Source organism: Myodes glareolus, chromosome 13, assembly GCF_982192425.1.
Source record: "Myodes glareolus chromosome 13, mMyoGla1.1, whole genome shotgun sequence".
NCBI lineage: Eukaryota > Metazoa > Chordata > Mammalia > Rodentia > Cricetidae > Myodes > Myodes glareolus.
In genome coordinates this window covers 8,770,352-8,783,507 of record NC_142038.1, presented here as the reverse complement: position 1 = coordinate 8,783,507, position 13,156 = coordinate 8,770,352, and the positions used below count along the sequence as shown (strand labels likewise).

General features: G+C 44.9%; 1 protein-coding gene across 1 annotated transcript; it reads right to left on the bottom strand.

Annotated features, from left to right (window-relative positions):
- Positions 1-5,753: 5,753 nt before the first annotated feature.
- On the bottom strand, positions 5,754-10,860 carry Hsbp1l1 (heat shock factor binding protein 1 like 1). The gene is made up of 4 exons (XM_048419431.3): positions 10,680-10,860; positions 9,396-9,462; positions 7,725-7,819; positions 5,754-6,143 (listed from the first exon to the last, which is right to left on the bottom strand). Exons 1-4 carry the CDS (start codon positions 10,728-10,730, stop codon positions 6,138-6,140), a joined length of 219 nt encoding a protein of 72 aa, XP_048275388.3. The 5' UTR covers positions 10,731-10,860; the 3' UTR covers positions 5,754-6,137.
- Positions 10,861-13,156: the final 2,296 nt, after the last annotated feature.

The following is a 13,156-nucleotide window of genomic DNA, read 5'->3' as shown; positions in this document are numbered from 1 at the left end:
AACCTGCCTCCCATCCCTATGTAACAGGTTCTCAACACACTATGTAGATAGATATTACCATTTCATGCAGTAAATGCACTCATTTAGTGGTCTAACACGGTAGCTACTGGCCCGTGAGCACCAACAGGAGGTCATGTGTGATGTCAACAGAGATCCTGAGGAGAGGGAGAAGGAAGAACAAGCTAAGCTGGTCCTGAGAAGGCTATGGCCAAAGAGGAATTTCAGCACAAATGCCCGAGTTCACTGCTGTTCAGCTAGAGGTGGTAGCCAGGCCCGAAAGCATTCAGGTGCCTCTGTGCCCAAGCCACTGAGGACCACACTGCAGGTCTCACTGTTCAGCCACTGAATGGATTCAAACAGCTACCAGCTGCTCTCTGGAAGGTCAGCAAGCCAAAAGGCAGATGAAAGAAAAAGCAACATAAAACTTTGTAGTTATTTATTTATTTATTTACTTATTTATGGGGTAAAACACTGCAGAGGGGATTCTCTATGAGAATCAGCCCACAGTGCTTACAAGCTGGGGCGGTTAGAGTCCGGTGGAGGCCCAGAAGGAGGGTGAAGAGTTCCTTTTTAACCCACAGCCGACCACTGGGATTAGGGATTAGAGCAGTGTTTCTCACTCTTCCTAACGCCGCGACCCTTTAATATACAGTTCCTCATGGTGTGTTGCCCCCAACCATGAAACTGTTTTTGTTACTTCATAGCTGTAAGTTTGCTACTGTTATGAATCATAATATAAATACCTGTTCTCTGTTTGTCTGAGGTGACCTCTGTAAAAGGGTTGTTCCATCTCCAAAGGGGTCAAAACCCACAGGTTGAGAGCACTGTTAAAAATATCAGATGATCAGCAAATATCCTTCCTGACTGGCCATTACTAGGGTACCTGGGGCAGGGCAGTCAAGAACCTGGAGAAACAAGATAGTTTACTTCTAGAAACTAAATTACCACAATTAGCCATAGCTATTCTTCTCCAGGTACATAAGCAAAGTGGAAAGTGGATGGAAAATTCTCTCTAACTAAAAATAAATTATAAAGAAATGCATGATATAAAACTGGGCACGGTGGCACATGTGTGTGATAATAACACTCGAAATAGAGGCAGAAGAACACTTGAAATGGAGTTCAAAGCTAGTCTGAGCTAAAATACCATATCTCAAAAAGTCAAAAATAGGGGCCGGAGAGATGGCTTAGCAGTTAAGAACACCAGTTGCTCTTCCAGAGTTCAAATCCCAGCACCCACATGGCAGCTCACAACTGTCTGTAACTCCAAGATCTGGCATCCTTACACAGACAAATGTGCATATAAAATAAAAATAAATAAAAAATTTTAAAGTAAAAAATAACTCAAACTACATCTCAGTGTTATAAGTAGCAAGTTTTTTAAATATGTGACCTCGCATATAACAGACATTGAGTATATTCCTGGCATTCTTTTAAAGAAGGGGAAATGACCAGAAAACAAATAAAAATATGCAGCGTCACTGTTTGGGAAGGAAATGAAATCAGCCACAGTTTGATTTCATTTCTTCTCCACTAGCACGCTGTATTCATAAGAACAGGCAGTAACAAGTGTTGGTGAATATGGGGAGAAGTTGCAGCCTTCATAAACCGCTGGTGAGATTATAATGGGAACAAGATAGACATGTCCTCAGAAAGCTCAATATGATATTATATTCTAGCCATGTCACTCCTAGGTATAGCCAGTCCTACCCCAACCCTCAAAAGAAGAACATATGTCCACACAGAAATATGTATCCATATTTGTGGAGCCTGGGTGTCCACCCCTGCATGAACAGTCGCAATGTACAGACAGGAAGTGGATGAGTGGTTGTGTAGGACGTGGTGTGGTAAGAGGTGGGTGTGTAACAACTGCCTGTGGGTTTTCTTTGATATTATGAACAAGTTCTAGAATTACTTATGTTGTTTGCACAATGAACATAAGTTGTTTACTGAATTGGTGTGAATTGTATGAAGTTAGATTACTCTTTCTTGATAATAGTTTTTCAGATGTTATGAGAAAAAAGTGAGCAAACATTTTCCTTTCCACATTCCTTGTTCATTGTATACCTCTTGTTATCGTATGCTTGAACTGTCCTGGTGGGGGAGGTCCTTCTGTCTGTGTGTTGCTTTTATTGTTTAATGAATAAAGAAACTGCTTTGGTGTTGGAGAATTGTCTGTAATCTGTCAATCATGTTTTAAATAAATGCTGATTGGCCAGGCAGGAGGTGTAGGTGGGAAAACCAGACAGGAAGTGGAAATGATGTAAGGAGAGCAGGAGAATTCTGGGGAGGAGGAAGTTGATTCCTTCCACTCCTGCCCAGATCACTGACGCAGCAGGATGTGAGCTGCCCCACTGAAAAAGGCACTGAGCCACATGGCTAACACAGATCAGAAAAATGGGTTAATCAAGATGTGAGAGTTAGCCAGTAAGAAGCCTGACCTAATGGGCCAATCAGCATTATAACTTATAGAGATCTCATGTGTGATTTTTCTCTGGGATTAAACAGCTGGGGGGCCAGGCAGGACAGAAACCCCCCCCCAACAAACAGGCCCCCTCATGTTACACTGCTTTGGACCTATAGCAGAGCTATAGGGGAACAGAGCTAAGTGGGGAAAACTAAGCTGAATGCTGGGAGAAAGAAGGCAGAGTCAGAGGAGAAGCCATGGAGCCCAGCTGGAGCCAGACGGAACTTTAGCTGGTAAGCCACAGCCACATGGCAATAACACAGATTACTAGAAGTGGGTTAGATTAATATAATAAGTGTTAGCCAATAAGAAGCTAGAGCTGATGGGCCAAGCAGTGTTTTAAATAATACAGTTTCTGTGTGGTTATTTTGGTTCTGGGCGGCCAGGAGGAACAAGCAGCCCCCTCCCTACTACACTGTCCTAACAGAATGAACAGACTGGCCTAAACAGGGGAAATGAATTTTCTCAGTTCTGGAAGTGCAAGGCCAAGGTTTGGGGACAGTTTGGCATCAGGATACTGGCCTGTAGAGGACAGCCTTCCCAATGTGTCCCCATGATCTGTCTTAGTATGCACACGGAGAAAGATCAAACTGCTGTCTCTTAGGAGGACACCAGACCTGCTGGATCAGGGTGCTGCCCTGGTGACCTCATTTCTCTTGTGATCTCATTTATCCCTAATTACTTCCTTAGAGGCCTTCTTTCCAAATACAGCTGTCATGGGGTCAGCGTCCCAACCTACCTGTTGAAGGTATGTAAACATTCAGACCATCCCAGATGCAGAAGTTTTGTTCAGTTGGCTCTCACTCTGTGACCATCTTCACTGGTGCTCCAAGACTGCAAAATAGTTGATTTGATCTCGCATTCCTGCTTGGATCCAGCTGAAAGCAGCTGGTGGATCTCTCAGCACCTGGAGATTCATCACCAAACATTCCAGGATGCCCTTTAGGCAATGCCCAGGAATTACACAAGATAGAGAAGAGTAAGCTTGGGTCTACAGCCATACCACCCTGAATGTGCCCCATCTCATCTGATCTCAGAAGCTAAGCAGGGTTGGGCCTGGTTAGTACTTGGATGGAAGAAGAGTGAGCTTGAAAGTAAACTCAGGGGACACAACTTTGCCAGTGCACACAAGGAAAACGGCAGCCTTACTGCATGCTATTCAAAGATGCACCAGGCACAAAGAGAAACTAAATGGCTCAGTTACTGTTGCATGGCACTGAGTTGTTGGTCCAGAATCCCAGGGATCAACAAATTGCCCAGGTCAACAAATAGCAAGGTGCAGAAAGCTGCAGTCTGCCTGTGCAGTCTCAGAGCATGCAAGACAAAGACCTAACACATGAACACGCAGTGTTCACACTGGGCCATTTAGGAGCCCTGAGGGTGGGCAGCCCAGACTGCTCTGGAGCCGCAGAGAAGGCCTGACAGATACAGCGCACCATACAGGGCACAGCTGAAAAGTAAAGTATGGGGGAGCAGCCCCATCCATAAATTCAGATTTCAACCAACTAAAAGCATAAAAATTGTACTTTGTTTTTGAGACAGGGCTGGCCTAGAACTCATTAAATAGACCCGGCTGCTCAGGCTCAGAGATCTGCATGCCTCTGTTGCCTGGGTGTTGGGATTAAAGGCAACCCCTGCAAGCCATTAGTTTTAAATTAAAACCAAAAGCAGGGTAAGGAAAATAAGATGGATGAACATGCAGAGGCTCACAGAAGGCCAGTGAGAACTCATTTCGGGAATATTGGGCATATAATCTCAATCTATGGGGGTTTTGTTTGTTTATTTTGACAGGTATCTGCTATGGAGTCCAAGGGTAGCCTCAAACTCACGATCTTCCTGCCTCAGTTTCCCTATTGCAGGGATTGCAGACTTGGGAAATAGCTTTCTTGATTCTAATGATGAGGTCTCAGATCTGACTTTCTTCAACTATCCAGAGACTTGATTCTACTTAATTGTAGAATTACAGTGATAGCTAAGATGCTCTGAAATTTAGCACATAGTCAAATGGCACTACCTTGACTTCAAACCACCAAACTTTCAAACTTGAACGATCCAACTTAAGGCACACTGTTAGGATCAAAAGATGTCTACTATCATTGAGAACAATGCACGGTCCTTTCTTAGCTATGCTTGGCTGATTTAGTCACATTTCTGACTTGCTGAAATGTGCAAGGGGTTTGTCGGTAATTTTTCACAATGGCATTATTAATCACATCACAAAAAGGAGTAATTGCCTCAGTGTCCAAGAACTAGTAAACCTTAAGTTGCCTAGATGACTATTGCCATATACTGAAATATTCGGCAGCCACTGGGGGAAAACGGTGAAATGATACCTAAAGAGAATAGGCTATTAGATTAGAGGTGACATGACTGAACATATTAAACTCCATAGGACAAGTGTCATCGGTGGCCAATTGGTGGTGGAACCGGAGTGATTTTCAGTTTATGTTATGTAGAAGTATCTTGTTGTGAATGAGGCCCTTTAGAGGATAACAGCTATTTCACATTGGTTTGAGAAACTGTTCAAAAGGCTGACTAGCCTATGAAATTATCTTGACCTTGTTCTATTCTTCAGTGATTCCTGGGTGGGGTGAGGATCACCTCAAGGCTCAGGAGTGCTCTCTCTGGGAGAAAAGCATCTGCCCCTGAGTAAAAGATAAAGGACAGTATGGTTGCTGTGGAACAGGGTTCTGAGGCTGAGAAGTTTGCTGTTCAAGTTCCTTTGTGTTGATTTGAGCTCTGGGGTCTTCATTTTGCAGAACAGTTGCTGCTGAGTTCCTTAGCCTGGTTATGTTTGATCAAGTCTTGAAGGCATGAGTGACGAGCAGGAGGGAGCTAGAACAGGTGTTTAAAAGCAGATACATAGGGGGCTGGAGAGATGACGCAGTGGCTTAAGAGCACTAACTTCCTGAGGACCTGGATGAGACTCCCAAGCGCGTAGATTGCAGCTAGCAACCATGTTTAACTGGAGTTCCATGGGCTCCAACACCCTCTTCCGGACACTGCACGCACACAAGCAAAACATCCATACACTTAAGATAAAAAAATAAATCTCAAGAAAGTTTAAAAAAATGTTACCAGGTTCATTTGCTTAGAAGAGCAGCATATTAATTAAAAAGAAAATAAAAATAATAAAAGCAGCTACAGGAACAAACAGGAAGTTGGGGGAGGGGGAGGGAGGAAGTGCGAGGAGTAAGGGGAAGGGGAAGAATATGATAAAATATATTGTAAGAAAAAATTAATAAAAATGAAAGCAGCTAAAAGCAGTTACATCAAGACAACTGACTTTTTTAAAATCAAGGTAGAATTTTAATTTGGAAAATATGTTAACTAATATAGTGTATGCTTTACTTCCATGATTTACAAATACACATTAAAAAATATTTTGTTCTTATTTACAAGTCTCATCTTTGGTATATAGTCACTTTCTGAAGTATGCTATTATTTTATTGCTTTTTTGTTTTTTATTTGTTAAAATGAATTTTATTTTTTAATGGGTTAGCATATAGCCCAGTGGTAGCCACTTGTCTACTACATTTTAGGTCCTGGGTTTTATTTCAAGTCTCCAAAAAAACAAAATTAAAAACCAAACATCAAAATTCATATTGCACAGATTATTCAAGCAGTACAGATTTCATCTTCGCAATTTCACAGGGCTCGTTTAACATCGTCAGGTCTGAAAGAGGATTTGAAAGAGATAAGTTTATTTACATGGTTTATAAACAGATTAATTAATGTTCAGTTAAATAAGTTCTAGAGTAGTTTTCAATAAAATTCCATAATTACTAGTAATCATTAAATATTTATATATAGCAAAACTCAGTACAGAGAAATACTTCAATGATAGAAATTCCTTTTCTTCAGATAAGTGCACTTTGTGGGCACTGGGGCCGCAGCATGGAGTCCGTCACTGTGACTAACCACCCCCAACTCACTGTTCTCTGGTGTGTAGGGGACAGGAACTTTCTAGACAAAATTCTGCATTTACTGCATGCCGGGATATATTGTACAATTTCGAAGCACAGATAAAAAGCCTATATCATCAACTGTAAGGGTTTTTAGTATGGATATGGGGTTATCTGCACAATGGGAGAACCATGTAGGGTTTGCAGGGTTTCTGAAGCCCCGTGTGAAACCCCCAGCTGAGAGCAAGCACAAGTTGGTGCAAGTCTTCTAATTACTTAGGCCTTTGTTCTGAAAGGCTTTAACGGCTTTTAGATAGCTGGCCTCAGCCATGTTGCCTTTGGTGAGTGTGTGCATTAAGAAAGCGAAATTTTTACTTAAACACTCAATTTGACATCTAAACCTATATTTGGTTGGTGTTTTAATCCACTGGATTCAGAGCCAGAGTTTGAGAGGCTCACCCTGCAGGTGACGGCCAGAGCAGCATTCGAGTCAGCGTACCAGATGAGCGCTGTCTGTTCCTGCCGCCACTCTATTGCCCTGTTCTCAAAAGATGGGAATCTGACGGAGGGAGGGTGGAGGATTTGGAGTCCACAGTGCCCGGAGGCCCCTGGGTGAACGGGGTGTATTTGAATGGACTTTCATAGGTAAAGAAAGCTGCATGTTTTGTCTCCAGTCAGAAATTTTACTTCTATTTTGCCCTGTTGAGTTTTTTTGGGGGGGATCCCCCCATGCTCATTCCTCCAGTGTTTTGAAACCACTGATTAGGATAGCCCCACATCACTGATAGGTGACCTAGCTCTGGGTTAGCTGGGTAAGCAGGGGTGATTTACCATAAACTGACAGTGAGACAGAAGTAAACAGGGGTATCTAAATTGTTCAATGACCTTGTCGGGGGGAGGGGTGGCAGCAGTTGAAGGGGAGGGGTGAGAAGGGGTAAATGAGAAGAAAGTAGATTGTCATATGTATCTAACAATGCCACAATGGGTTGCATTTCCAGAAGTCCTGAGTTCAATTGCCAGCAACCAGTGCTCTTAGCCTCTGAGCCATCTCTCCAGCCTGCATCTTTCTTCTTTAACTGATCAAACAAATGTATTATCTCAGACAGGAAGCCTTTCACTATAATTGTGTTGTGGCTAAAAGCTGACTTGAGGAATAAGGATGAAAAATACTCTTATAAAATCTAATTTTTAGATGAGAATTTTAAGGAATGACGACCACGTTTTAGTGGTAAAAGAGCTCATGGACGCACCTCTCCTTAGTACTGAAGACTTCTCATGTACCCCAGGGACAGTTCACACAGTGGTGAAAGAACTCATAATACACACAGGCTGAGTCTTAACCATGGCCTTACCCTTTGTTCTTTGATTGAATTCTCGATTCCAGCTTGAGCCATTAGGTCATCAACATTTTTCTGCAGGTCCTCGATGCGATTTCCCATTTCTTCCAGTACAATGTCAAGGAGAATGGCACATGTGGGTCCCATTAGCCCGACTCACGGAAAGCTCCTGCTTCAGCCTGCACCTGCTCGGCACATGTCCCTGTGCACACGGCAGAGTGGCTTGCCCAGTGAGGGAGTCAGGCTGTCCAAAGTCCGTGTAATTACCCCTCCCTCGGCTTTTCTTAGCACATTGTCTTTAAGTGTGGACTAAATTTTGTGTCTTCAGCTGTGGACTAAGTTTTGAAAACAGTGCCCCAGGCTTGGACATAGGCTTGAAGACTTGAGTTTGGCGAGCTTGAGCCGAACTCTGAGTCACTGAGTGTAACTGTGATGGACATTAGCTCATTTTTAAACCAACTTCTTGGTAGCTTATTTTTTAAAACCTAGGGGGGAAGGGAGAAGCAGGGAGGAGAGCAGAGAAAAATGTAGAGCTCAATAAAAATCAATCAAAAAAGTATCTAGTGGGTGTACACGAGTTGGGTGAGTGTGTGTGTGTGTATACACGTGTGTGCACGTGTACAAATGACACAGGTTTGAAGGTCGGGGACAACTCTCTGCAACAGTTGTCTCTTTTCAGGAGGGAGCCTGTGGATGGACCTAAGGCGTGGTAGCAAGCACTCCTGCAGGCTGACTCATTTCAATGGCCCACTTCACTTGATTTATTATTTCAGGTTTATTTATTTTATGTGTGTAAGGGTTTTGCCTGAATGTATATATGTTCACCACAGACTTGCCTGGTGCTTGAGGAGATCAGAAAGGGGTGTGGGATACCCTGAACCTGGAGTTACAGATGATTGTGAGCCACTTTGTGGGTGCTGGGAACCAAACCTGGGCCCTCTGTAAGAGCAGCACATGCCTTAACAGCTGAGCCGTCTCTCCAGCCCCTGAATAGGATTTTTAAAGTGAATTTAATCATGTAAAAAAATCATGTTTAAAAACCCCTTCGATTTGGCAAGTCTTAGGGCAGATGCTAACCTATATTTACACACACTATATTTTATTTTTAAATTTTATAAAATAACTATATCCTTGTAAACTCACAAGTAAAGCCATCACAGAACCAGTTTAAGCAAGCCACCCAAACACTTGCCCGGTTCCAGCTTGCCATTCTAAACATGAAGAGGCTCCCTGACACGTGGGGCTGGGACTGAGCATCCGGTTCTTCTGAGATGAACACTGACTTGCTTATTCCAGGCAAACTGAAGGTGTGCCCCAGGAATGTCCTTCCGTGCTGGAATCCATCAGCACTGCTCTCTTCGGTTCCCGATTGCTGTGGTGTCTGTGCTGCAAGCCAGACAGGCTCAGTGAGGCCTGCAGGGCAGCCCCTCAGCCAGAGCTGAGGTTTGCTCTCTCAGCTTTTTCTACTGGCCGTTCAAATGCCTTGCTTTGCCAGTCAGTCGGAAGCAAAGCCCGTGCCAAGCGAATGATGTTTAATACCCCCCTTGCCACATAGAAACACAAACGCAAACACTAGGACATCACGCGGAAGCAGTCGCGTGCCGCTATCAGAGAACAAGATACTACTCCACTGCAATCTACCACCCCGACGGCTTGATAGTGTTTGGTGAGCCCAGGAAAGGATATTTCTGAGGTTTAATGTTGTAGTCATAGCTCGGAAGTGTTCTTCAAGCTCCTGAAGTAGATTTTCTGCCTGAAAATGAACTTTAGGTAACTGAACAAAGTATTTATTATTAGTGTAGGACATCATAAATATCATGGAGTACCTAAACATACATGCCCATTGATTTTGGTTTATTTTTTTTCTTTTGTTGCTTGAGACAGGGCCTCTCTATTAATCCCAGCTATGCCGGAACTCATTGTATGGACCCAGATGGCCTCCAATGTTCATTGACCTCCTTCTGCCTCGCAATCTTGGGAAAATAAGTTATTCGCCATGATACAGGGCACTTGTTTTGGTTGTTGAGGCAGGGTCTGCTTATGTATCCCAGACTGACCAGGAACTCAGATCCTCCTGCCTCGGCTCTCCAACACGGGGATTACAGGCCTGAGCCTGTATCTGTGCCATCTGTATGATGGACAAGATCTAAACAAGACAGAGGGGCTCTAAGTCATCTCCCTGGGGACTGAGCACAGGAAGCAGTTCAGGGCGAATCAAAGGCCAGCGGGCCCTTTGTTTGAGCTTCGGCTGTTTAATAGTGTATGGCACAACGCCTACAGAAATGCCACTGTGGTGACTGCCAGGCTTTCGGGTTCTTTGATGCTTTATGGTCCACACATCCTGTATGTGTCTACCTTGTGTGATCCTTGTCCCAACACCTTTGGTGCCTGTCCTAAAGTGTGGAAGCGTGGGTCCTGGAATCTGGACCCTGCATTCTGTGTAGGTTCCCTGTGGCAGGCAGCCTTCAGAAAGAATGTAAATTAACTGGGCTCTAGTGGACTCTTTCAAATGGGACAAACACAAGGACCTGGCATGGTCCTCATGGTTATGCTGGCAGGAGTTATCAGAAACACCACTGTAGGAACTGCTTTGGCAGGGGCCAGAGAAGACACCAGGAGAAGGAACGGGGCGGGGCTTCGGCTTGAGGCGGAGCCTTTAGAAGGGAAAGGAGGGGTGGGCGGGATCTGGGGCACGGGAGTGGGACCTGGAGAAAGGGAAAAGGACTCTCAGATGGCTAGGGACTTAGGACAGAATTGAAGTGGGGGAGGGGAGAGGCTGAGCAAGGTATGGGACAAGGATCCGGGATCTGTAGGAACAAGTTTCATCCCCAACAGCTCAGCGTCCGCCATCTACCGCTTTGGCTCAAGACTTCGGTTCCCCAACACTCCTACGGCTGTGACCTCGATCCCTTCTAGTACCCTAAAGCCGGTGACCTCGGTCCTCGGAGCCCTAGGGCACGCGTCACTCACCGCGTTCTGCAGCACGTCCCCGCAAGGAACTTCCGGCGCTCGGGCGTCCATCTGCACTGGCGTAGCAGTCTGGGGTCCCGGGTTTTGGGTGAACCCAGCAGGTGTCGAGCTTTGGGTAGGGCACTGGCAACCCTGGAGAGAGCGCAGGGGCAGGTGGGGACCGGACCAGCAGCCGGCCAATCCGGCTTTGCTGCGTGTTTTCATCCTTCAGCGAAGGTGACCTGGGAGGAACTCTGTCGGTACTTATTTATTCTTGTTACTGTGATACAGTAAACACGGCCAGATAGTGAGACCCCCTAGCCACTTCTGAATGCACAGTGCAATGCAGTAAGTACGCACACCCCGCCTCTCCATCTCCAGAGCTTCTGGTCTCCCACTGATACTCAGTGCCCATCAAACAGCAAGGGACCCTCCCCTCTTGATCCCACACCTTGCTAGCTTTTGTCTAGTCACACACTTTCATATGATGCGCTGGCTCTTAGTGGGGCGATGGCACACCACACTGAACAACTGAATCTGTTACTGCAAATCTGTCGTTTCTGAAGGTCTAAAGATGTAAGCTTCAGAGCTGAGTATCTTCAGGGATGCTCACAAGTCTGATTTCATTGTGTGTCTGGAAACATGATCTCAGGACTCCTTTTCTTTCTTTTCTTTTCTTTCTTTCTTTCTTTCTTTCTTTCTTTTTTTTTTTTGGATTTGTTTTGTTTTGGTTTGTTTTGTTTTTCAAGACAGAGTTTCTCTGTGGCTTTGGAGCCTGTCCTGGAACTAGCTCTTGTAGACCAGAACCCACAGAGATCCGCCTGTCTCTGCTTCCTGAGTGCTGGGATTAACGGTGTGGGACAATACCGCCTGGCTTTCCTTTTCTTTTTAAGTCTGAGTTGTGGTCACATTGTGGGTGATTCCCAGGGCCAGCCTTTTATCAGTTACCCGCTTTGTTTATACGCTATCACTCCTTGGGCTGAAGGCTGAAAGGATGAGCAGACTGTGTCATTTAGGGCACCTCAGTATCTCTAGAGCCTAGTGCAGAGGTACCACATGGATGCCAGCGTGCTGCGAATGTTTAAATAGATGGGGTGGCAGTGCAGCATGGCTGAAGAGTTGGCTCATTGGTTAAGGGCACCGGCTGCTTTTTGCACAGGACTAGGATTTGGTTCCCAGAACACCATGTGACTGCTCAACTGTCTGTGACTCCAGTTCCAGGAGATCTAATGTCCTCTCCTGGCCTCCACAGGCATGGCATGTACATGATGTGCTTACAGACATGAAGAGAAAACATGTCTACACATAAAATAAATAGAAAAAAACCTTAAAAAGAACATGGCCTTCCAGGCAGAGGCACCCAACGCCACTGATCATCAGCACCCACCACGAGCCCCTGCTTCACCCCCACAGGGATGGCAGCAGGAATGCAGCATCGTGCAGCCCCTTTGGAAAATATAGGTAGACAGGATTCGCCACATAACCACATTCCACTCCTAGGTGTGTACAGGAAACAGCCGCGTACACCCACACAGAAACACACACACACACCTTTTATAGCAGCGCCCACTCATCACACGGGTCAAGGAGGAGGCAGCCTGATGGGCAAGCAGATAAGGTGTGTGTGCCTATGAATGCCACTCAACAACAGGCAAGTACGATGGTACACATGGCGCGAACAAACTTCACACACAGCAAAGGAAGAAAGGCCACCTGTAGCATGAATAATAAAAACCCAGAGACAGAAATTGGGGGTTGACCCAAAAACCAGAAAAGCAAGGTAGTCAAGCCCTTAGAGAAGTCTCACCTCTGCCACGGCTGGGCGACCATAAACTAAGCAGAACTGCCTCTCTCTCCTCTCATTTTATGTTCCCTCTAGTGCTGGGATTAAGGGCGTGTTGGGATTAAAGGCGTAGGCCACCATCACTTGGATTTGTTTCTGCATTAATTTTGTGTAGCCCAGGGTGGTCTTGAACTCAGAGATCCATCTGACTCTGTCTGCCAAATCCTGGGATTAAAGGTGTGTGTCACCATTGCCTGAACTCTAGTGGCTTTAGCTTTGCCTCTGGTCTTCAGGCAAGATTTATTTATCAAAATACAAATAATATACAACTACAGCCACCTATTAAATGACCCCGTTATAAAAAACATCAGTAACTAAGACAGTCACAGAGACAGTACCTTAGTGGTTGCTATAGTGTGAGGAGGGGGACGGGGAAGAAGGAAGGGAGGAAGCTGCTTCATAGCAAAGGGTTCCTTCTTGAGGAACCAATTTCCTGACCTTGAACTGCAGTAATGGCTGCACAATTTGTGTAAATACTAAAAACCATTGGATTACTTATTTGAGTGAATTTCACAGTATGTGAATTATATAACAATGGATGAGTTTAAATAATAAATTTTAAAAGTATGGATGGTCTGCCTTTTAGGTCTGGGGTGGTTTGAATAAAAATGGCCCCCATAGGCTCATGTATTTGAATGCTTACTCCACCAAAGAG

Excerpts from the sequence above, each read along its gene's own strand:
- Hsbp1l1 (XM_048419431.3), bottom strand. The coding sequence starts at position 10,730 with ATGGACGCCCGAGCGCCGGAAGTTCCTTGCGGGGACGTGCTGCAGAAC. Across the intron at positions 9,463-10,679 it reads GGGACGTGCTGCAGAACGCG|GCAGAAAATCTACTTCAGGA; the intron begins GTGAGTGACGCG and ends GTTCATTTTCAG. Across the intron at positions 7,820-9,395 it reads TACAACATTAAACCTCAGAA|TGGAAGAAATGGGAAATCGC; the intron begins ATATCCTTTCCT and ends TTGACATTGTAC.